Below are 23,322 nucleotides of genomic sequence, written 5' to 3'. Positions count from 1 at the left end.
ACACTAAATACATGCATCTGTACATAGTATAAAACAAACACAACACTGTAACATTAACCATCCATTATAACACTAAAATAGGGGATAATAGTGCATTGCATGTTACATAGCACATGACATATAACACATCCAAGATTAGTCACAGTATGCACACAATATGGAACATAAGAAGTAGACTAGTACTTACATGCACAGGGATAATAGTAAATGAACTTATTTAATTACATTTATAGGATATAACTTTCCATAAAGTAACAACATTTTAGTATAGGGTAAACAAATATATCTAGGCTACTTTATATTTGGTAATTTACAGCATTCTATTTTTTAAAGATTTATAATAGTTCGTATAAATCTTGAATATGTGCTTTTGAATCACATCTGTGAGTTGTACACACAATTATTAAAATAACCATTCAAATTAAAAGGACTTAATTGTTGTTACCCATGGTATTACCCCACACACATTTTAAGTACCTATGGGGTAAAATAAATAGTAACTTGTATTGAATGGTACAACTAATTATTTAGTATCATTGGTTACTATTTGAGGTTTAAACATCAACCCTCTGAATAATATTAATATTGACAACAGTACATTTTGCTCAGCTGCCTCGCCTTAGAGTCTTAAACATTAGTAAACCCCGCCCTTCGTCATTTGATTGACAGCTGTGATCCCGAGACAGCAGGGTGGATAGTCACGCTCTCGCCATGCAAATGAGGCGCGCAGGCCGGGCGGGTGCCCATGTGGACCATCACCATGCCTTGTTGTTCTGAGCGCTGATTGGCTCGCTGTCGCCTGATTGTTCTTCATGCGCTGCGGGCCAGCGGCGGGGACGAAAACATGGCGGACCGGTAACATTGGCGGGACTTCTCTTTCTCGATTCCTGCAGGGATACGCGAGTATACCGTGAGCCCGTTTCACCCCAGGAGGTTTTAAACAGAGGTTGTGATCATTTTAATGTATAAGTTGTTATTTAGGAGGGCTATCGGTTAACGGCTAACGACAGCACGGTTTGATGCGTTCGCCGGGTTTTGTCGCAGGCCGTAGTAACAGGGCGGGGCAGGAATCCAGGAGGGGCGGGCCTTAACGAGAACACGACTCGCCTTGTTGTGTGTATTCCCGTGCTCGCATCGCCATCTTGTTGCAATCCTTATTTTTTTTTACGTATGCGAGGATCTACTTTCTGTTTGGTTGTACTGAAAATTTACCCTCTGCTTTTAGGAGAAGCACAGGTGACAATAAGCTCGGGTCTGCGGGTGTGAACCGTGCACACGGCGCTTCCTACCGCGGGACACTACCTACCCCCTCGGCCTTTTTTCTCCTTCCGTCCCGGGCCACCGGGTCGCTTGCCGTGAGGGTTTACGCGCAATGAGCATCGATACACTTTTGGAGGCGGCCAGATATTTGGAATGGCAAGCCCAGCAACAACAGATCACACGTGGTGAGTTCAACAGCAGACTGGTGCATCGTGCCGAACGTACATGACACCAAAATACTGTGTGTGCTACATCCTAAACTGCCTTTTGAAAGACTGTATCCTGTTACTACGACAGAGCATTTTCAACTGAACCGCCTATAACGCTAATGAACGGAAACGTTTGTAGTTTTTGTTTATCGCCCCGATCCATGCCAGAAAAGAGAGGCTGAAGTCACTGCAAACTGTCGGCGATTTCTAAGTCGTTTTAATTGTTGCACATTTGTTTTCCCTTAATGCGGAAACGATCAAAGTTGTATTCCGAACTACTTGCGCGCTCGGTGTGTGTGTGCGCGTCTGTGACAATTTTAACATTGTAACGTTTGTGACTCACCGTTCTACGTGTTTGCTTGTATGTGTGTGAGAGACATAGCAGAAGCGTTTCTGTCAGTAACCGTGGTAGATTTATGTGTTGAATCTTTGTTGTAAGTAACTGTAGATTGTGCAGTTTATTACAGGATATACATCTTAAAGCTCGAATATATATATATATATATATATATATATATATTATAATCTTTTTTTAAAATTGGTAATTGAAATCTATTAAGAGTTTCATATATCTGGAATCAAAGAACCCCTTTAGAATTGATTTGCCCCAGTTTTTTTTTATCCGTCGAGCACCGGCAGGGCGGTGGCGAGCAGAGGCTGCTCTTTACATAATACCCTGACGTTGCTCTGCTGTCTTGTGAGACAGTGGGGCGGACCCTCACGCGCTCACTCCATCGATTTTTGTATATCGGCGCGAGCATATAGTAGGCTTTCTGTTTGTGTTTCTCATATGTATTTGAACCCGATGAGTTGTCAATCGACATAATGATGCCGTGACTTAGTAAATGGGAGACAGGGGACTGATTTTTGTGTTCCCCTTTGATGACGTGTCAGACAACTCAACCCCCTCCCCCAGCATACTTACCCTACCGCGTGCTAGAATCCGCCCACCACGACCACGTGCGCATGACCCTCCTCCCACCTCGCTCTCTTGGATACACACCTACGCGCACACACACACGCACTCCTCGCCCCGCCCTTACCATTCACTTCACGGACAGTGGCGGGTCAGAGAGAGAGACAGGGGTGGAAGTAGGGCAACCTCTCTGCAGTGTCTCTTAATAAAGAAGTTATGTCATTTTACGTTTGCGTGTGCTTGAAATTTGGAGCATGGTGTGTGCATGGTTTGTACTATAAAAGCTACCAGAACAATGTGGGAGACACCAACCAATATGTCAGAACAGTCTCAGCTGATATCAGCTTCTGTCTTATGTATGGATGTATGTATGTTATCTTTTTTACTAATGCTGTTTGACCCCTGTGTGGAATTTACCTTTTTAGTTTTATCAGCAAACAAAGAATCAAAAGTATTAAAGAAGGTGTTTTTCTACTGCATTTTGCTCCTAAATAACACAAGTGCATCTGTGAAACTAGGGCTCAGCATTATGGTTATTATATTACACATTTCTAAACTGGATGTATATCACCATATGGCACAAAATCTAAAGCAATGAACAATGATTGTCTGTTATACATGAGTGGAGACCAAATTGTACTTTTTAACATATTTTTTTTAATCTTTTTAAAACTATTTTAGTTTCTGTTTCAGAAAGTGGATAACATAAATAGGTGGAATGATACAAATAGGGCTGCTGCTAATTGTTATTTTCTCAATTCAATTAAAAGCTTTTTCTGTAAAACGGCAGAAAACGGTGACGGATGTTTATCACGGCCCGTAATGAGTTGTCAAATTTTTTAAACAACAGTCCAAAAACATTCAACTGGCCATCAGATATGACACAAGTCCTCAGTGGGGAATCTGAAACCACAGAATGACCATGAAAATGTTGCAAATTATGTTTTCTGTTAAGTTAGTCCACTAATGGTTTCATTTTCAGATACCTAGATGATATCCCTTGTAGGCGTGTCCAAGTGTAATGCTCACAAAGTAGGGAGTTGTCAGTTTGCCACTGCTCAGCAGGAGTTAGAAGAGATGGGAACACATGTGTAATCAAGGAATAACATTGTTACTCCGTGGTAGCACTATTATTAGACTTTGGGTTGTTGTCAAATCCCACACATTAAAGAAGATAAAACGATTCCCTTAGTGCAGATAATTCGTTTTACATATTTAACTGTGCCGTTTCATGTAAAGAATAGATGAAAGTGTTACTTAATAGGCAGCCTGTTATGTGGTGTTTCTATTTTCTTTTTATAATGGGGGATAGCTGAGGTGTGTGTTGGCATGCAGGTTTGAGGAATCCCTGGGATCTTCTGTTTCTAATCTTGCTGTTTCCATGGTAATGGAGGACTTTCCACATTGCTTTGAGTGTGCCCGTTACAGTGCACAATAGCTACTCACTCATATCATTGTGTTTGTGTGTGTGCGTGTGTGCGCATCTGCATATTCAACATGAGCACAGCTCGGTAACATTCCCGTCGTACTATCTGATTGGATTTGCAAGTTTAAATACGTTGTCTAGTTGCCCCAGCAGTGGCTCGTTGACAACAGTCCTCTGCTGTTGGTCAGACGGCCTGAACCCATCATGCTTGTTTCTGGAACGGTCCAATCACAGAGCAGACAGAGGGGGGGTTCTCTCCAGTCAGGAAACGGATGCAGATGCAATTTCTATGATTTTTTTCCCCCCTTTCCGCGATCTCACTCCCTGATTACATCATTCTTTCTGTGTGTTTGTGTACCCGTAATGTTGAGATGTTCACTAGATGAACAAAGTGACGTCCACTTTGTGTGTGTGTGTGTGTGTGTGTGTGTGTGTGTGTGTGTGTGTGTGTGTGTGTGTGCGTGTGCGTGTGTCTCAATGTTGTCACATACCATATAGCAGGGCATGAAAGGCAGATTTAACCACTAAAAATAGTCAATCATCAAGTTTTCTTATATCTGAACCATGGGCAGGTTGTCTGTGTTTAATGCACAATCGACTCTCCCATTTGTCTCCACTCTTATCCTCTGTCCTTCTAACTTTTTTGTTGGCTGCCATTATTTTTCCCTTACTGGTCTTCTTTATCTGCCCACAGAGGAGGAGCAGCGCCGAGAGAAGGAGCTTATCAATAGGGAGGCGGAGTCGAGGCGTGTGGAACTTGTGACCTCGTTGTCTCAACCAATCAGAGCCAACCATGTCACTTGGGGCGATGACACTAACTGTCAACAGCTGCATCATCCTCTTGCACCTCCGCCCCCTTCTCTCCAACCTCCTCAAGTCCCCATTACTGTCATCCCAATGGTCCCAGTTGTCACCGCGACACCCTCTGTACCGCCCCTCCCGCTTACAACGCAGATTGCTGCGGCAGCAACATTGCTCAATGGCTCACCACCAGCCAAGAACACTTCCTCCCCTCTGCAGCAGCAGCAGCCGGCCTCTCCTCACCTGCTGTGCGCCTCCCAGATCAAATTAGAAAGTAGTCCGGAGCTGATTAGTGTAAAGCCCACCCAATCACAGCCTCAGGTTCAGATTCAGTACTCAACCTCCATCAGCACTAATGGCTCTCAACATGCACTGGTTCACCATCAAGCTCCACCTTCATCTCAGCTTCGGCCTAATGGAGTAACGATGGAGGACCTGAGGGCGATGGAAGGGAAGAGGAGGCCCGGAGGGTGCGTGTGTATGTATTACAGTTGATATAAAGTGTAGATGAGTTTTGGGTTGTATTTGATCATTTATTGTGTGTTTCCAGAGCGGGGACCAGAGAGGTGCATAATAAACTGGAGAAGAACAGGTTAGTCATAATAAACTTCTCATTGTTGTAGTTGGTGTCAATATAAATAAAGAAAGCAGCCCTGTTTTTTTAACATGAGCACCACACACAAAGTTTTTTTTAGTGTTTATCACATTTTTCGTGAAAGAGTTTCATCAGGCCAGAGGTCATGGTATTTCCTCAACCTTTACAAAACCATTAAATCCCTCTTAAGCATGCAAAATTGGAGTCACTAGGTCTCTTTAAATGACCACAACTTGGTTAACCTTTCAAGGTAAATGGTGAATATTCTCCAAGACCGTAATCTAATGACAAACCATATCAAAAGTTTGACCCTTTCTCGTTTCTGACTCTTGGCCCTTCAGGCGAGCGCACCTCAAAGAGTGTTTTGAGACGCTGAAGAAGAACGTTCCAAATGTTGACGAGAAGAAAACCTCCAACCTCAGTGTTCTCCGCAGCGCTTTGCGTTACATACAGGTAGAGTTCACATACACTTTCTCAGCTATAAGTCTTAACATACTTGTGCGGCCCAACACAGTATTTGGGGTACTCGCTTTTTGTTTTTTGATCTTCTTGTTTTCATCTTTCTCCGGTATGGAATTGATTGATTCAGCTCTGGGAACAGCACAGGCTTCGGTCCAGTGGATTTGATACACAATACCTGTTTGTTAGCCATTTAGCCCTTTTGTGTTAGTTAGTCCCTTTCACTATGATATGGCAGCTGCCAAATATTGGTGAATCATCCTATAAGAAAGTGTTGAATATATGTGACCATACGATGTAATGATTTTTTTTTTTTCCAACACAAAGTTTACTTTTTTTGAGAACATTAGTTTGCATCTTAAGCATTTCGGTGAGATTCTTATCCAGGGGAAGTGTTGTGTAACTGGAGTCATGTGTCTCTTAAATTAAATACCTAAATGATGAAGAAGTAAAATTTTTCTAGGGAAGTATTTGTAGTTGTGTAGAGAAGTAACATTGCATTGCTGAGGGTGGTGTTGGGGGAAGGAACCGTGTAGCCCAAAGAGCTCCGATTTTTTTTCTCCTAAAGTAGATTTCTACAAAATTGCAGAATTGCAGCGTGGAGCTAGATACAGTGCTTCCTAGATTGTGGAGTAGAAGCTTCATGATTTTGAGTTCAGTGGAATATCCAAGTGAGAGTCAGTAAAAAGGAGCTCAATTAGGCTGTCAGACGGAAGAACTTGTTTAAAGCTAGACCGGCTGCCAGCTCTTGGGCCAGCATTCAGGGAGCACAACAGGGATTTGAGGCAATCTTTGACATGAGATGACGATGGTGAGAAATCTATTCTGCACAGCTTACTTTAAGTAAGAAAATTACAGAGGACTGGTGGTCACTCTATTCGTAAGCCACAAAAACAAATGCACAAAATAAGTATACATAATGGTGGTAGCTGCTAGGGCTGAAATTAAGTAGGTCAGTCATTAAATAAGTTAGTTGATGAAACAAATTTGATAACTAAGCATAAATGTCTGTGACAGCTACTCAAAAGTAAAGATTTACTACGTCTCTCTTTTATATATTGAATATTTGAAATTTGAAGATGCTCCTTTGGGTTCTGGAAATTTATCAGTTTTTTTAAAATTAATCAACACATATAAATCGACAAAAAAATCACTTGTTGCAGTCCTAGTAGCCACACAGCAACCGGTAAATACCTACAGAATTTCCCTCAGCCCACTCTGTTGTGCAGACTGGTTAACATGGGGAAATATACTCTCTTAAAAGGAAAAAAAATTCTATGTCAAGTTATGGCTAGTATGGAAAATCATGTAAAACCTAAACTGAGATGGCTTTTTGTTGTTGTGGTAAAAATAAAATTAACTTGGGATCTTTCAGATAGAAAGCAGACTGTTGCTAAATATTAACACTATATCAACATAATACGGTTCTACTGAAAGGCTATAACAATGATATTACATTATTTACCAATTAACCAAGGTAGCCTAACACAGCTCCACTGCTTAGAAATTATACCTGAATGTTTAACCGTTGCTCTGTATATTTCTCAACCTTCTCCAAACTATATAATATATTCAGTAGGTTTTATAAACCTAATCATGTTTCCAGGTTGAAACCCCTGCTTCCTGTTCATACTATTCGGACAAGGAGCAGCTTTTTACGCCCTCTCTCTTGTATTTCCATCCTTATCACCCTTTTTTGGTTGCCCCAGTAGGAGAGGAAACTGTCATACTCTCATCTCATTCATCTAAAATGCATGTTTGTTTTATATTTCAACTCTTTCACTAAACTTAGGTTTGAGACCTAATTTAACTGTTGGGCCACAGTATAAAGAAAACAACACCACCCAAACTAGCAATTAGTCTGGCCAACTGTGAGATGTTGCTGTTCGTCACGCTATTAAGATGCTATTAAAGCAACACATTTTGAGTATATATCCTTAAATGTTACAGTTACGGCTGTTTTTTTTGAAAGATTATTTTTTGGGCATTTTAGGCCTTTATTTCCACAGAAAAGATGAAGACATGAAAGGGGGAGGGGGATTGACATGGAGCAAAGGGCCAATGGTCAGAGTCGAACCCGCAGCCGCTGCTTCGAGGAGTAAACCTGTACATGTGTGCGCCTGCTCGACCAACTGAGCTAACCTGGCCACAAAAATAAATAAGTTTGCCTTATTTCTCAAATCTCCACTATTCTAATCAACTCTCATTTGTCTACCTGGATCTTTGTATTAGTATGACGTCATGGGGATTTGGTCTATTGTAGAAGAGTGAATTACACCCCCCCCCCTCTCGGTAGTCTCTCTCCCTGAGCCATGTGAGATCTGAGCACATGGCTAGCGCCATGTTGGGAATGCAATGCAGCAAAGGGCCGCAGGTTGGAGTTCAACCCTGCTCTCCCAACTGAGATAACCTGGCCACATCTTTGTCTCTTAACCCCTGTGTTTCTCCACCTCTTCTCTTCCTCTCTGTCAGTCTCATCCTGTGTCTCTCTCAGTTGTCCTATTGGTATCCATAGCAACAGCTGGCAGGTGGCCAGGGCACTGGTGTGTATGTCTCTGTGTGTGTGTGTGTGTGTGTGTAGGCTAAACCTATCAAATTCTGGTTATATTGGTCTTTTTGTCAATAGTAACGGATGATGGAGCACCACCGATCTTTTTTGGCCTTTTTCATTCCTATCACAGACTTTTCTGCCTTGTCTTATATCAGCCAATCAAAGATCAGCCGTGAGATGGCAAAGTGTACCTTTTTTCTTAGAGAGGGCATCGTGAAAGAGGAAGGATAAAGGATTCATAGATGAAGCGGAGGAGGAGGGGGGGAAGGGTGTCGAGGGAGCGATGGAGGCAGGAGTAGAAGGAGAGGGGGTGTGGGATGAGGAAGGGTTGGGTTTGGGAGTGATCTGAAGCACACGACCGGCAACCATCCAGTCGCATCGCCCCTCATGTGTAATTACCTCCATGCTTTACCCAATTAGATAGCTCCTTATGTTTTTTATAAACTGCTGCTCCAGCAGCCAAATCCTCACGGATGAGGTTGCCAAGGAAACTGCTATGGGTGAAAGCTGTTTCCTTGGTGATTTGGTGCAGGCCTAATGGTGTCTTGGTATGGAGACCTTGCAGTTATGGTCACAGATGCATTTGTAGTTCCTCTGTGGCCAACTTGAGCTAAGAAATGTCTGTGTTTCAAAGAATATCTGTCGTCTGTGTATTGTATATTGTCAGTAGTGTGATGCATTGCTCTTGGAAGTATTTAAGAGGGAGTATATTCAGTGATTGTGCATAAGCAACAGACATAAAATAGATGTTATAGTCGGCTCTGAAATAACAGATATGAAGCGGCTGAAATAACTTTTCTTGTAAAGACAGAAATGAACTTGATCTGATTTGCTGTCATTTCCAAATCCACTGCCTCTTCATGACCTCATAAGAGATGTTGAGTAGTTGTAAGATAACAAAGTTTACCAGGTTTGGACTGCTAGCTGTTGCATATTAATGGGAGCTAGCCTGCGTGTGAGGCCGTCACATGCCTGCAGAGAGGAAACAGCTTTGCTCACTGAAGTGAGTGTCCTGTAGTTGGATCATGTGTCTCCATGCTCTCATTTTACGCCCTGTCTCTTGTATTTCCATCCTTATCTTCCCTTTTTTGGTTGCCCAAGTAGGACAGGAAACTGATTCTTACTAGGTCCTTTTTCCAGAATTTATTCCGACCATTCAACAAGTCAGCTGGATATTTAGTTTCCAGCAATGTGATGACATAACCAGCTGCCAACAGCAAAAATGACAGCATTTGACTGGTTTTTATTTGTGGTTTACCAGCATAATCCTTTAGCCCCTTTCCTTCCCACCTATCAACCCATTTTCCTCTTGTACCCCCCCCCCCCCTCCCTCCACCCTGGTAATCTATAAAAGACTAGGTCAAAGAGACGGAACGGTGAGGCTGGAAAAGCTCGATCTTGATCTTTCAGTTTAATTTTCTGTCTTGTTGTGTCTCCTGCTGTGTTTTTCTTCCTTGTTTCATTTGTAAATCCACAAACACGTGCAGCTCCGCACGTGACAGTGTTCTCAGAATCAATACTTTCATTCAGTCTTGTGTGACTGTAATGTTTGGGCTGCAGTAATCCATTGACATCAGAATGTTTGGGAGGATCATGAACTGACTGAATGAATGATTGGTTTACTCCCACACTTACCCTGCTGTCTCAATAAACAAGCATGATATCCAGGAAACGGGAGGAGCTTAAGTAAATGACACCAACAAAAGCAATGGGAACATGCTTGAATGTGCATGTGTACCTTCCTGTTCGTGTGGGAAACTGAGCGAGCATGGGGAACATTGTGTTTCAGGATTGTGCAAGTAGGGAGAAATGTGGGAGTGGCCAAGACTGCACAGAGAAAGAAAGTATTAATTCCCTTTTCTGTTGCAATATCAGTTCTGTGCATGATTTAAAACCAATTCCAACTTCATAGCCTATACATCAGGTACATTCTAGTGGTGATAATGGCCTGAGACAGAACAGGTTCTTTGTTTCTGTTTTCTGCTGTTTTAAAAAGTATATTTTATTTCCCCGTTTCCCTGTTTTATGATCTGCCCCGGTTTCCGTGGTAATCTCTGTTGCTGGAGTTAACTATTAATGCAAACTCACAATTACGTTTAAACACTTCCTCCATCAGTTTCATATTAACAAATGTCTAGTACTTCAGAAGGTATTCCTCTACCAAAGAAGGAACAAACAACAACAAAGAATTATTGATCAGAACTACTTACCTGAGGACAGTATTGTTAAAGAGAATCTCTGAGCGACCAAGGTTGAATATTGAGTGACTGTTGTACTGATGAAAATGAATCCATGTTAATGGAAATCATAATTATGCAGAATTTGCATGATAATGTTTCATGTTCATGTTTCACAAATCCTTATACTGTGATTGTGTATTAGAAGTATTTTCCAGTGTTTCTAGACGCAGTGCTTTGATCTATTCTGATGTCTTTGTCTCCCCTGGAAGACTCTGAAGCGTAAGGAGAAGGAGTATGAGCACGAGATGGAGCGCTTGGCCAGAGAGAAAATCGCAACGCAGCAGCGGCTGACCGAGCTGAAGAACGAGCTCAGCCAGTGCATGGATGTTATCGATATCGACAGAGTCCTCCGACAAACGATGCAGCCCGAGGACGACCAGGCCTCCACCTCCACCGCCTCAGGTACAGGGATGAGATGCAACAACTCGCAGACCTACATATACAGCAGGCCTAGACACCCTAGTTCTATGGAACTAATCACTAGAAGTGTAACAGCAGCTTTTTTACTGCAAGGGTAGGCAGGAGAGTAAGTCTTTGTTTGACAATGTAAATCTCAATTTACCTTTTGACTGTGTCTCGTTATATTTACATTTGTGCGTAGGTGTGGTTGGGGGGGGCTTGACATTAAAAAGTGGTGCAACGATGTAAAAGAGTAATTAACAGTGGTTTGCAGTGCAAGCTCAGTTGTCAGGCAGTCATTAGCTGGCCCCCGGTGATGAGAAGCGGGGCACACAGAGCAAAAGGCAGTTGTCCTGCTGCGCAGTCTCTATCAATATTAATAAGCACATAAGCACATTTGCACACCCCGTGTAATCAAAATGGCGTGATCCTCATTTCATAAAGCTTCATAAACTGTGAGATTGGTAGCCGAATCAGTCTCCTTTGATCAAAGCATCAAATATTTGACGATTTGGGGTCCCCCCTAGCGCACACACACACAGTTCATACACATGGCAGTGTTTCTTGGATCGTATCATGATGACTAACAATTTCCTCTCTGGTCTACAGAAGGAGAGGACAACTTTGAACAGGACATTGATGAGGATTTCCCTGCTCCTCCTGCACCCATGTCGCTCCCCAAACGAACACCTCCAATCTTACAAGCCCAGCCACTCCTCACCTCTCACCTGTCAATCCAGCATGCAACACTTTCTGGAGTCCTGACCACGCCCTCTGCTACCCCTCAAGCCATCGCGCCTGCTCCGGCTCCAGGTCTGCTGCCCAACCATCCTATTCAGCCCCCTGCGATGCAGGTCCAGCCCACCGTCATCGCCCATGCCGCCGTCTCCCACCCTTCAGTCATCCAGGCTGTCAATCACGGCCTGCCAGCAAATCACAAGCACCTAATGCACATCGCCCCATCACCTTGCCCCATCTCCTCGATCCCTCAGCCGATCGCAGCAGCACCCGCTGCCGCCACTCACCAGTCGATGGCTGCCCAGCCAATCGGACACATCACCGTTCACCCGGTGGCTCACCTGGGAGGTCCCCTGTCATCCCACCTCCCGACTCTCTACCCCCAGGGCGTGTCTGTGTCCCAGCCCACCATGGTGGGCCACATCACTCACACCTTCACCCATCACACCCTACCACACGTCCAGGCTAATCCTCAAGTTAACACTAATGGAGCCCAGGTGGCCAGCGGAGCCGTGATCAGCCAGGGGAGCCCTTCGCTAGGTAAACCGACAGCAGTGCTGGCCCCCCACCCACAGCTGGTTGGACAGGCTGCCGTCCTCAACCCTGTCACCATGGTTACTGTTCCAACCTTTCCTGTCAGCACACTCAAACTCGCCTAAAAGAATAAGTCCGTGGGACTGACGGAAGTAAGTTGAAGGAGAGAAAGATTCAGAACCTCCTGGATGAGTTTTCACACTCCTATCAATAATCAATAGCAGAGAATCTCTGACAGACAAAATCAACTTTTTTGGACAACTTGTGATTAATATCTCCAGAGATATTTTGGTCAGAGCTCTGTTAGTTTGTGAACAATGACATTGAAGCAGAGTCCGTGGATCAGGCCATTGTTTGTGAAAATAAGACTGTGACATTTGTCTGCGCTGCAAAGACAGGAACTCTGTTTTACCTTCCTTCCTTGCCTTCTTCTTTCTTTCCTTTCTCCTCCCCTTCCTTTACAACCAAAAGCACTAACATAATAAGCTCAGTTCACACTCAGGCATCAAGGATTTACCTTAACTATTCTTTCACTCATTGGGGAAAACGCATGAGAGAGAGTTGTTTGTCGTTAGACTGTTGCCAAGGCAATATAGTATTTGTATTTATATCATGATGTCACATGGGACATATTGGTGGAATGATGTCACTGACGTGTTTGAGAGCAGGAGGAGGGAGCGCGCCAACTAACTAATCCGAATGAATTTTAGACAGGTGGGATCAAGTGGGACGTAGAACCCCATTGCATTGTCTTCTTAATTTCAGATGCAGTTGTTTACTTTTTGACGGCAGGAACAGTAGTTTCCAGACAGGATAGTTACTAATTTATATTGCCTCTTAAAAGAAATCCTTTTCTTTTGCCTCCAATCTTTCTTCATGAAGTTACTGTTAAACCCTCTCCATCTTCCTTTAAATGAAGGTTCCTCAGCACTCCACTTGGCACCAAACACCTTGCAAATAGTTTAAAAAAAAATAATGAACAGTGCAATAATAAAACCAGATCAAATGTGTAAGTCAAAAAGAAGGAAAAACAAACAACCTCATTGTCTTTGGTATCACAGGTGTCCCATTCAACAGTGAAGTTATTTTATCCAACACCCCTTATGGCTTTCTTTTTGGAGGGCGAGGTTTGCTCATACAGACAGTTTGTTTATACATACATCTGTTTTTACTGGCTTTGTGGAGAAGTCCAGAGACAACTTGACCTGTGCCTATTGGTCACTGAAGATTGTATTTTCTTTGTAGGAAGTTACCCAAACTACTTTTAAAGGTTGAGCAACAAGTTTGAGATAAGCAGTCACAAAGAAAAGACTTAAAAGTAGCATTGGAAAACCAAGTTGGGATTAAAAAAATTTGAAAAAGTATTTCACGCAGTCAGTTAAATGTTTAAAGGTGGTGCACTCCACTCGTGATGTGATTAACTGCCCCACAGTGAAAGGCTTGGCCAGAATTAAATGTCACGTTTTCAAACTAATCAAGGCCAGTTATGGACTGTTTGGACATCATGCTGAACACAAATCTACATTATCGCAAATGCCTGATATTTGGGGGGTGAATTTAATGTCAAAGACAGAAAAGATCCTGTATAACTGCTCTCAAAACATTTAGTGACAGGTTTTCATCCTTTTCACTCTGATGCAACGGCTCCCTCTGCTGCCTCCTCCCAGACCTCATACTGATGTTACTCGTGCACACACACACACACACACGCACACACACGCACACACAGACAGCACTTGGGCACGACACAATCTTCCTGCACAGGCTTTTGAAACAGTGAGAGACATGTGGAGGGTGAATGTTCACTTTTGACCCTTAAAACAAAAAATCTTAACTCAAGAAACACTCGTGACTTACTTTTTCTGCTGCATCATATTGCATACAGTGTGGGAATTTGGTCACGTGAGAAACTCTAACTGCCGAAAAGATTGCGAGTGTGGAGGAAAGCTCAAGAAAAGCTAGTACGTGGACCTTGAGTTAAGATTATTTTTTGTTAAACTAGGTGAGATACATTTGTCTCAATTAAAGATTTTGGAAAAGTTTGGATATAGCACAACATTTAAAGCAGACGGGAGAAAGTATTGTTTAGGCCTAAGATCAGTTTACATTTTATTGCAGTTTTGTGAAGAATAATTTGGCAGTGACATGACCTTTTTCCAAAAACAAACAATATTGAACACCTTGCCAAATCCTCTGCTCCAGTCCAGAAAATCAGTTTCAAAATGGGAAAATGTGTTGACACCCACTATTCGTTGTGTGTATGTCTATGTATGTTTATGTGCACACATTTAAAACATTTATGGCTTCACGGCCTCCTTGCCAGCCTATACATGTCATAACATGACATTTTCCATCGGTGTATGTGGACGTAGTCAATGTTGCGTGGATCTGCTCCTCGCCTCTTCTGCTGTTTCTGTATGTCATGTCTGTATATGTGACTGTATTCCATATGTTTTATATTTTGTACTATAGTTAATCCTACTGTACCTGTAGCATGGCTGTTTTTTTTTGGTTCTACAGCGTGTGTGGGTGTCACAAGCAAGCTATTTTTTTACAGATGTGATTTATGGTATGAGCCTGTTTGGGTGCTATCGTGTGTGCCTATACTCAGTTTTTCTGAACACTGTGACAACTCTGGCAAAACACGAACACAACGAGCAAATGGAATAGACAAAGATTTACTGTCATGATTGTTTTTTTTGTTTTTAAATGTTTTTAAGTTTTCCATTTTGTGAGTTGGACTGAGACATGGAGTGGAAAAAGTAAAAAAAAGAAAAAGAAAAATGTTGCTCTTTTCTTGATAACAATGTCTAATATTCAATTTGAGTTTTGTAATATTTGTATGTACGAATGAAAGTTTTGTAAATTTGTGATCGTATGCACGTTTTGGCATATGAGTGGATGTATCCTAAACTTTGAAATGCTCGTTTCCTTTTGGATTTGTTTTGCATGTAGATTGCCGTTTCATTTCTTTTTGTTTTTCTGTTTATTTTTGGGACCATGTACAATACTGTATAACGTGGGCAGGATCTTGGACCTCATGCTACATTGATATTATATATGAATATAAAAACAAGTTTTCCCTATGGAGAAAGTTTTAAGTTATATATCGCCTGTACACTTTGGGCTGCCTTTTAGATCTAACTGTCCACTGTTTAAGATAACAATGATGATAATGGATAAAACATATTAATGGAGGAAGAATTATACTGATGAAATAATAAAGATTCTTAATAAATCTTATTACATTTGCAGCACATCTTGCTCCTGTATTTATTGGTCTTGTGTATAGAAACAGATTGCATATAAACTGCTGTTAGAAAACTTTTTTATTGAAATTGTTCACTATATTGTCCTTTCGAAACAGCTAAATTAAAGATTAAAAATACATAAAAACACAGTTGACTTACAAGTAATAAGACATGAACAATGTAGTTTAAAAATAAAAAAGTAAACCCAACTTTAACATTACTACAAAGAGCCCTAGATGACCCATCACATCCTTCTCATGGAGCTGTTCTGAAACTCATTTATAAAAGTAGTTAATTGAAGAAGCAGAGTACTCTGGCTTCGGATGAAGTAATGAGCCAGCCTTGAACACGTAGTCTGTGAAAACTTAAGGCTGGTACATGCATCCCCCGGCTGCAAGTAAGCTGAAGCGGGAGTTTGCGTGGCTGCGTCTTTTATACTTGTACAGAGTTTGAGTGTAAAGTTCACTTGTTTCTTTCTTTTGCTGTTCCAATCAGCTTTCTGACAGGAGTTGGATCAGCCAATCGGCCCGCTTGCCAGTCCAGTCTGCATTGTTAAAATTTGGGAGTGATTGCCCCTATGCAATCAAGGGCAACTTGAAATTATTCTCAACACCATTCTCTGCGTAGAGCCACAGAAACAGGTATGTGTAACCTCGGAGAACCATTACTCCAGCCTCGCTCTCACAAGTTGTCATAGGGAACAGCAATCAGACAAGGGCCCCAATGTTGCTAATTACCTTTTCATGGAAGTTCCATCTCTTATTGCTCATCAATCATAATAAAGGGGGCATCTTCTGTCTTCCTGGGCGCTCCTTGTATTTACTCCTCTTCCGGGAATTATGGAGGGAGAATCAGAAACTACCTCTCTGGCTTTGCTGCATGTGCTCCTGGACCCTCTCCAGCACCTCCTGCATCCTCCTTAGCTACAGAGGAGAAAACGTGAAGTGAGTGGTGATAACCTCTGTTCCCGAGAGAAAGAAGATCGAGCCGGTGAGAGAAACATACCTCTTCGTCTTTCTCAAAGATGAGTTTTTCGGTCTCAGTGTCAGCGGCAGCCAGCGGCAGAGGAAAATCTTCCTCGCTGTGCTCTAGATGCTTCTCACGTAAACTAAAACCCATGTTCACATCCACATACACACAGAAGAAGAGAAGAACCTCCGTCACCATTTATCTCATCACAGAAAATATCAGTGTGCACATGTGCTGCATGTAATTATTGTTTTTTTTATAAAGATTATTTTCAGCCTAGATGGGGCCCACACTCTACTGGGTAAACTAGAGGTTGCCCTTTCTTATTCTTTTTATTTTTAAGAGCCTGTATTAAAAGGCCATGAAAACAAAGCCCTCTCCTCCTAGAAGCAGCAATGTTAAGAGGTAAGTGTGTGAGCGGTATGTTGATAAGTACAAGTATTGATTTTTATTTACCGTTTCGGTAAATAAAAATCAATACTTGTGTTAAACTTATGGCAATGACAAATAAGCTACTGCAGAGAGAATGTTAGTGACACATCCAATCAATGACCTGCGTTTCCTCTTCTGCACCACCATGCGTGTCATATTTTGTATGCACTGGGCTCTGTAATTCTCATAATGCGTCTCCGCCGTCACGTCCTTCAGATCCTGCATGTGCGTCCTCATCAGCATGTTCCTCAGCAGCAGGAAGTCAGAGTGAGCCGGGTTCTCCACTGACCATGCAACGACAACGTGTTACTCTATCAGACTGGTTGTTCTTTCTTAGCAAATAGAACAAAAGTTAAGTACACAATTGATACCAAATCAAGGTGCCATCCAAAATACCACTCAAGTAAGAAATGTCCAAAGCCACTGTGAGAGCTATCTAAAAGAAAAATGAAATTGCAAATAAATCTGGAGAAATTTTAACTTATTGAGTGTGTGTTTGTGTCTAATACCTTCTACTAAACCCCAGGGATAGACACGACCCCTGAACTTGTGGCCTTCACTCTCCACCTGAACATTACTCCCAATTACTGCAAACGGGATGCTGTCCTGCAGGGAGAAGCACAAACAATGAACGGTCTTAACGTGGATGAGACGGCACATTGCAACCATGAGAAAGTAGAGTCGACTGACGAACCTTGAGTATCTGGTCCTGTTTTTTAAAGTCTTCATCCTCATCTGAATCACATTCAGGAAACTGGTAGATGTTGATCCCATACTGCTTGATCTCCTCTCTGATCTAAAGTACATGGACACATTAGAAAACTAATGTTTGAGAAAAACAGAAATAAAATTCTCCTCAATATCTGATTTCTCCCTGAAGAATGTGTGAGTTTACGATCTCATACCTTCATCTTCTTTCTGTAGACCTCTGCTTGTGTCAGGCTGTCAGCTTTGGCCACGACAGGAACTATGTTGACTTTCTCATGCAAGGCCTTCATACACGCCACATCCAGAGGTTGAAGACTGATGGGAGAAAAACTCACATGTGAGAGTGTGTAAATGCACATATGCAGGAGCATGGCACAAAAAAAAGACAAAGTAAAACATGTTGTCAGAACGGTACCCATGGCCAAATGGAGAAATAAAGTAGAGGCAGCAGTGGACTCTGTTGTCCTGGATGTTCCTTCTGTTCAAACCGCTTTCATCTCTGAAGTACTGTTCAAACTGCTGGTCAACGTAGTCTTCTATTGGCTTCCAGCTGATGCAAACATACAATCTCTGTGAGTAAAACAACAACTCTTGCAGATAACTTCTAGTTTATAAAGTGAGCCACTTCAAAATAAAAGCGTATTCTGTGTGCTTGGGGTGCCATGAGCTGAAGTCTGATTCGTGGCGTTGCAGCCTGTCTATACTCTAACTTTCACCGCGTCTAATAGAGCGGCAGTGCCACCAAAACACGCTGCAGGTGCATGCTCTTGACCTCACCTTCCTGTGTTGTCGACGGCGTCTCCGAACCCTGGTGTGTCAATGATGGTGAGCCTCAATTTGATTCCTTTCTCTTCAATGCTAAGTGTGTGTTTGACGATGTCAACTGTTTGATTGATCTGTTCTGCAGACACAAAAGAGTGCAAACTTACTAAATGTACACAGGCAACAAGTTAATAGTGTGTACAAACATGCACAAGTACACACAAACCTCGGTCAGAAACTAATAGCAGCATCAAAATTTGAACAAGAAAAATGAAAGCTGATAATGTCTTTTTTTCTACATAAACCATTCAATTGCATGTTCTAGTTAAACATTCTTTCACCACGTCAATTACAAGTAATAGTCTCACCTTGCGCATTGGGAACCTTCCTGTCTTTGTAGAGGTCCGTGAGGAACAAAGTGTTGATTAGTGTGGATTTACCTAGGCCAGACACCCCTGCAGAGAAAAAGACAACCCTGACCCTGATGTTGTACATGGTTTTGGGATTTGTTGTGTTTTCATAAAAAAGATCCTGCTAGCAGACATATAGGAGGACTTACCTGCTACCATAAGCGTAAATGTGAAACCTTTCTTCACTGTCTTTCTATGAACCTGGTTGGGCAATGTGGCAAAACCCACAAACTCCTTGTCCTGATCCTGCAGAAAGAAAACACAACATAACATGTACAGAATGTATCTGCATATTCTTTATAAGTGAGGGTTTTAGGTGTACTCATTGTGTTGTTGTAAGAGGGAGTACTGATGCAGTTATATTACAGTCATGGTAACACAAGGTAGTCAATACTAGTCATAGTAACAGCCATCACTGCTGTGGCCTGACCTGGACTAATCACAATCTGACCCTCATTATGATCTGCATCTAGTGTTTCACAAGTCTGTAAAGTGGGCTGCAAAGCATTATGGGATCTCGGACCCAGTAGCATCAGAAGAAGGATGTGGGAGGATCAAGGAAACAATAGACTCTCTCATCTTTATACCTCAGCAGAGGTGCACCATGGGGGCAGATAAGATACGTTTAGCACCTGTTAACCACGTCAACATGCACCTCTGCTTTGACCATGAATGGTATTGACTGACCTCCTTATTAACTAACTCCGTATTTTGCTTTTGTTTTTACATGAAACAGCTGCTAACTGTCAGCAGGGTGAAGGGTTTAGATATTATGCACTAGGAAGTGAAGAAAATATTTGGATGTTAGAACATACATACTGTTAGGAAATGTATAAAACAGACATTTTGTAACAAGGGGCTTCTTCTGACCCAGTCTGGCATACAGAAACATACCTCTGGAGAGTAGGGGTCAAAGCGTCCCCAGGGGCTGTGTGGACGTGAAGCCGGGCTGGGTGGACAATCCACGGACACCTGAGAGACGAGCTGCCTCCTCAGCAGCAGGGGTGTAAACTCTGTGTTTGGTCCCCCACAGCTTGGTCTAATTGGGACTGTCGGAGAGCCAGTAGGATGGCAGGGGATAGGACAAGGCGGACAGGGAGTACCCGGGAGGCTGGGGAGGGCCCCATTGGTTGCTGTCCCGGTATCCTCTGCCTCATGGTGGACTGGTGCCTGGGGATGTTGGCCAGGCGGAGCCATGGGATGCAGATCCCTCATGGCATAAGGAAACTGAGTAACCTCCTGGTCCTCAATGGACAGACTGGAAAACTGACAGGCGAAAGCAGAGGTACACATCATGGATTTACATGGACAATTGAAAGACTGAAAGATATAACTCACTTTAAATCAAAACTTAAAAGAAAGTGATCTTTCTTTCCTTTTTACTGATATGCTTGGAAAAATAATGATTTAATAAAAAGTTGATTACTTTTATTCTCGAGTGGAGGAGAGAGAGACAGAAAAGTGCACAGAAATCTTAAATCTGCAGTTAATTAAACCCGTAATCACCAAAAATCAGACGTTGTCTCTTCTTTTATAACCAGTTCCAATCATTACAGTTAGGACTTTTATTCTTGCAGGACACTAAAAAGTCAATGTTTTGGTAATTCCACTTTGAGTCCCTTTCCCCTAAGAAATATATTATTATGTAATCTGTGTGTATATGATAATGAATCAAATACAGATTATTGACGTATCACTATAATAATAATACCGTCAGCATAAAAACAAACACTAACTGACTAACTGGCTGCTGGTGGCCATAGTCAGAGTCATGCTCTCTGAGTACATGACAGGACGAGTCCCCTGTGTCTTCTGTTGTAGTGGCTAGCCTTTCTTTACTGATTAGCCCTGACTTGTGAGCTCATTATGCCATTACAGAGGCCTTCGTCCATCTGTCCAGGAATAGGCTGACAACGGACAATCCGGAGTTGGAGGTTGGGCAACACTAGTGTCCAACTGGATAGGCTAACTAGACTGAAGTAATAGTTTAAAAAAAAAGATTTTTAAGGAGACTCTTTCACTGTAGATGTATGTACACATAGTTATTAATCAGGGCCATCTGACTGACACATACAGTCCACACCTCACATGTAATTTTTCCACAGAGTGACTCTACTCGCCATCATGAGCGGTTAGGGCAGCCTAACCTCCACACCTGCATTACAGAAGACACATTTCACATTGTCCTGTTGACACGCGGAGAGAACAACATGGAAGACATTGCTGCTAGCCTGATCAGGGTTTGTGTGGCGTCCCTATGCCTGTCAGCTCTCATTACCCACAAAGCTTTGCAGCAGGCTTAACCCAGCTTCTTATGCTCTGACAGGCTGGGGGGTTGGAGATTTAACTCTTAAACACACAAATGCACACACATACGAACACACACACACACACACACACACACACACACACACAAACACATACACACACACACACACACACACACACACACACACACAGCTACACTATTATTAAAGACTATTCTACAAACGTGTCCTACAACCTACCTCTTTTTCTGGGAAGGTTGTCGCTTTTTTGAGCAGAGGATAGCACACATAAATAGAAAAACATGTATACTTAGTAAAAAAAATACAATACAAATGCATACACTTGTTGTATAAGCTGGATCATGAGAACAGAAAAGGATGGGTATTGTTTTCGAATGTATAAAAAAATAAGTAGCTTTACTACACCCTCCTGCTACCAATAAACAAAACTTAAAACAAAATGCACAAACTTTAAATAGAACCGAACACTGAATGGTAAACAACAACATCTTCTCCCATAGTATCACCTACATGTGCATGTCTATACTAACAGAGGTCTAACAGCATCCTCCTATAGCAAATTAAAAGAATCTTCTACAGGAAGGGACTAGGCTACTGTTTTTGGTTTGTGTCTCTTTTAGAATAAAAGAACTACAGCTGCATCTCGCAAATCTGTGTGTACCATTACAAAAAAAAAATGAACATTGAACCTTGAAAAAGGTGCCAAAGGCTCACCATGAACAAGAATACAAGTGCCAAACACAAATATAAATTCCTGCAAGAATATTTCAAGAAATCAGGGATGTGAAGTTGTGTTCAAATGCACGTGTCCAATGTTTGACATACCTCTCCTACTGCTGCGGAACCTGACCGGAGACGACATATGCTCCATAATGCCACCTGCTCCTCAAACTGTCTCCAGTTCAGACGCAAAAAAAGAAAACAACTACAATGTGAATGATTCCGGCAGACTATGTGATGATCAGGCATATATATGAATATATAGTGTGTGTGTGTGTGTGCGTGTGTGTGGTTGTGTGTGTGTATCTGTCTCTGAGTGTTTGTGCACGTCCGCGCGCGAGACTGATCATTGTAACTCTGACGTGGTTTCCATGGGTTTTAAGTAGCCTACGCAAACTACAACGTGAGTGATGCCGGAAGACTGTGTGATGATGAGGCACATTCATAGGGCATACTATGTGATGGTGAGGCATATTGTGTGTGTGTGTGTGTGTGTGTGTGTGTGTGTGTGTGTGTGTGTGTGTGTGTGTGTGTGTGTGTGTGTGTGTGTGTGTGAGATAAAGTAGGAGAGGGTTGTTTTTTATTGTCTTGAACGATTATATTGTCATGTTACTATTGTTTGAAAGGTAATACCTTTGTAAGTTTATTTGTGTAAATAAAGATTAAAAAAAAAAAAAATCCCGGAGAGTGCAGGTAGCCCGGGTAAAATGACTTGAGGGCAGGACCAGGACAATATAGCCTAGCAGCAGGTAGGTACCACTTTGACACTTACTGCTATCGCTGCATGTTTAAAGAAGAACTTTTATGCTAACCGATGAAGTTAGTTGCCTCTCATTTAACGCTAACATTTGAAGAAGCTAACCTTTGCGTGGCTTCTTAAGTTTCGGACGGGGAGAAGAGTAATTGCGAAGTGCTGATGACAGCATATTAATGAGCCTTTGTGATTGCGATTTAAATTTAGTCACATACATGTATATTGTTCTTTATTAAGTTACAGTCACCTTCTATATGTTCACAGCTCCGTATGTTAGATGTGGTCTGAAACATTTTAACAGAAAATACACAAGGCATTGTGATAAATAAAATACCCATGAAGTGTAGCTTATAAAGTGCCATATGTTTCACAGTTATGGACAAAGTTGACACTGGAGCCCAACCAAAAGCTATTAGCCGGCCAATTTTAGCTTACCGCAGACATACTGATGTCACCATGCAATAGATGTTGACTGATGAGTAAAGAGAAATTGTAACACAGAAATATTAATTTACCTAGTATCTCCACCAGAGTGCACTAACAATCTAAGGAATTTAAAGAATCCTTATCAAAATGTTTGTTTCTGTTATCTTCTTATGTTAATAAATAAATACACAATAACCACATAAATACTGGTTCAGATAACAATACAAATCAAATATGACTTGCTAGGCAGTAGTCATCAAGTAACATATACGTCTTTACTGCTTTTCATGCAAAATGTCCCATAATAAAGGTGCTCTAACCAACGTTGGGTGGTGTTACTTCTTGTAACGTTTGAAGTATTTTCAAACAAAACAAGACTAACTCGCCCCTCCTTCCTCCTCATCCCGTACACTTTCCCTCCTTTCTGTGCTTCTGCGCACTAACCCCCACCCCCACCCACAAATCCTTCTTGTT

General features: G+C 42.0%; 2 protein-coding genes across 6 annotated transcripts; one reads left to right on the top strand and one right to left on the bottom strand.

The window, feature by feature from the left end:
• The first annotated feature begins 1,094 nt into the window (after positions 1-1,094).
• mntb (MAX network transcriptional repressor b) lies at positions 1,095-12,966 on the top strand. Of its 2 annotated transcripts, none has more exons than XM_034890970.1 (6): positions 1,095-1,445; positions 4,506-5,082; positions 5,163-5,204; positions 5,540-5,660; positions 10,667-10,859; positions 11,466-12,966. In XM_034890970.1, exons 1-6 carry the CDS (start codon positions 1,373-1,375, stop codon positions 12,251-12,253), a joined length of 1,794 nt encoding a protein of 597 aa, XP_034746861.1. In that variant the 5' UTR covers positions 1,095-1,372; the 3' UTR covers positions 12,254-12,966. The 2 variants fall into 2 exon arrangements, with proteins under 2 accessions (XP_034746861.1, XP_034746862.1); XM_034890971.1 differs by having other exon boundaries at positions 1,096-1,445; positions 5,549-5,660.
• A 2,405-nt stretch (positions 12,967-15,371) lies between these two features.
• sept4a (septin 4a) lies at positions 15,372-21,977 on the bottom strand. Of its 4 annotated transcripts, none has more exons than XM_034890975.1 (13): positions 21,774-21,977; positions 21,168-21,190; positions 19,555-19,926; positions 18,810-18,906; positions 18,619-18,705; positions 18,266-18,389; positions 17,904-18,038; positions 17,686-17,803; positions 17,475-17,576; positions 17,290-17,386; positions 16,902-17,064; positions 16,385-16,487; positions 15,372-16,302 (listed from the first exon to the last, which is right to left on the bottom strand). In XM_034890975.1, exons 1-13 carry the CDS (start codon positions 21,817-21,819, stop codon positions 16,231-16,233), a joined length of 1,539 nt encoding a protein of 512 aa, XP_034746866.1. In that variant the 5' UTR covers positions 21,820-21,977; the 3' UTR covers positions 15,372-16,230. The 4 variants fall into 4 exon arrangements, with proteins under 4 accessions (XP_034746866.1, XP_034746867.1, XP_034746863.1 ...); XM_034890976.1 differs by having other exon boundaries at positions 21,168-21,175; positions 21,774-21,881; XM_034890972.1 differs by lacking the exon at positions 21,168-21,190 and having other exon boundaries at positions 21,774-21,940.
• Between the last annotated feature and the right edge of the window lie 1,345 nt (positions 21,978-23,322).

The sequence above is a fragment of the Etheostoma cragini genome, chromosome 13, assembly GCF_013103735.1.
Source record: "Etheostoma cragini isolate CJK2018 chromosome 13, CSU_Ecrag_1.0, whole genome shotgun sequence".
In the NCBI taxonomy this organism is placed as follows: Eukaryota; Metazoa; Chordata; class Actinopteri; order Perciformes; family Percidae; genus Etheostoma; species Etheostoma cragini.
The sequence above is the reverse complement of the archived record's forward strand: the minus strand, read 5'-3'. Positions and strand labels throughout refer to the sequence as shown.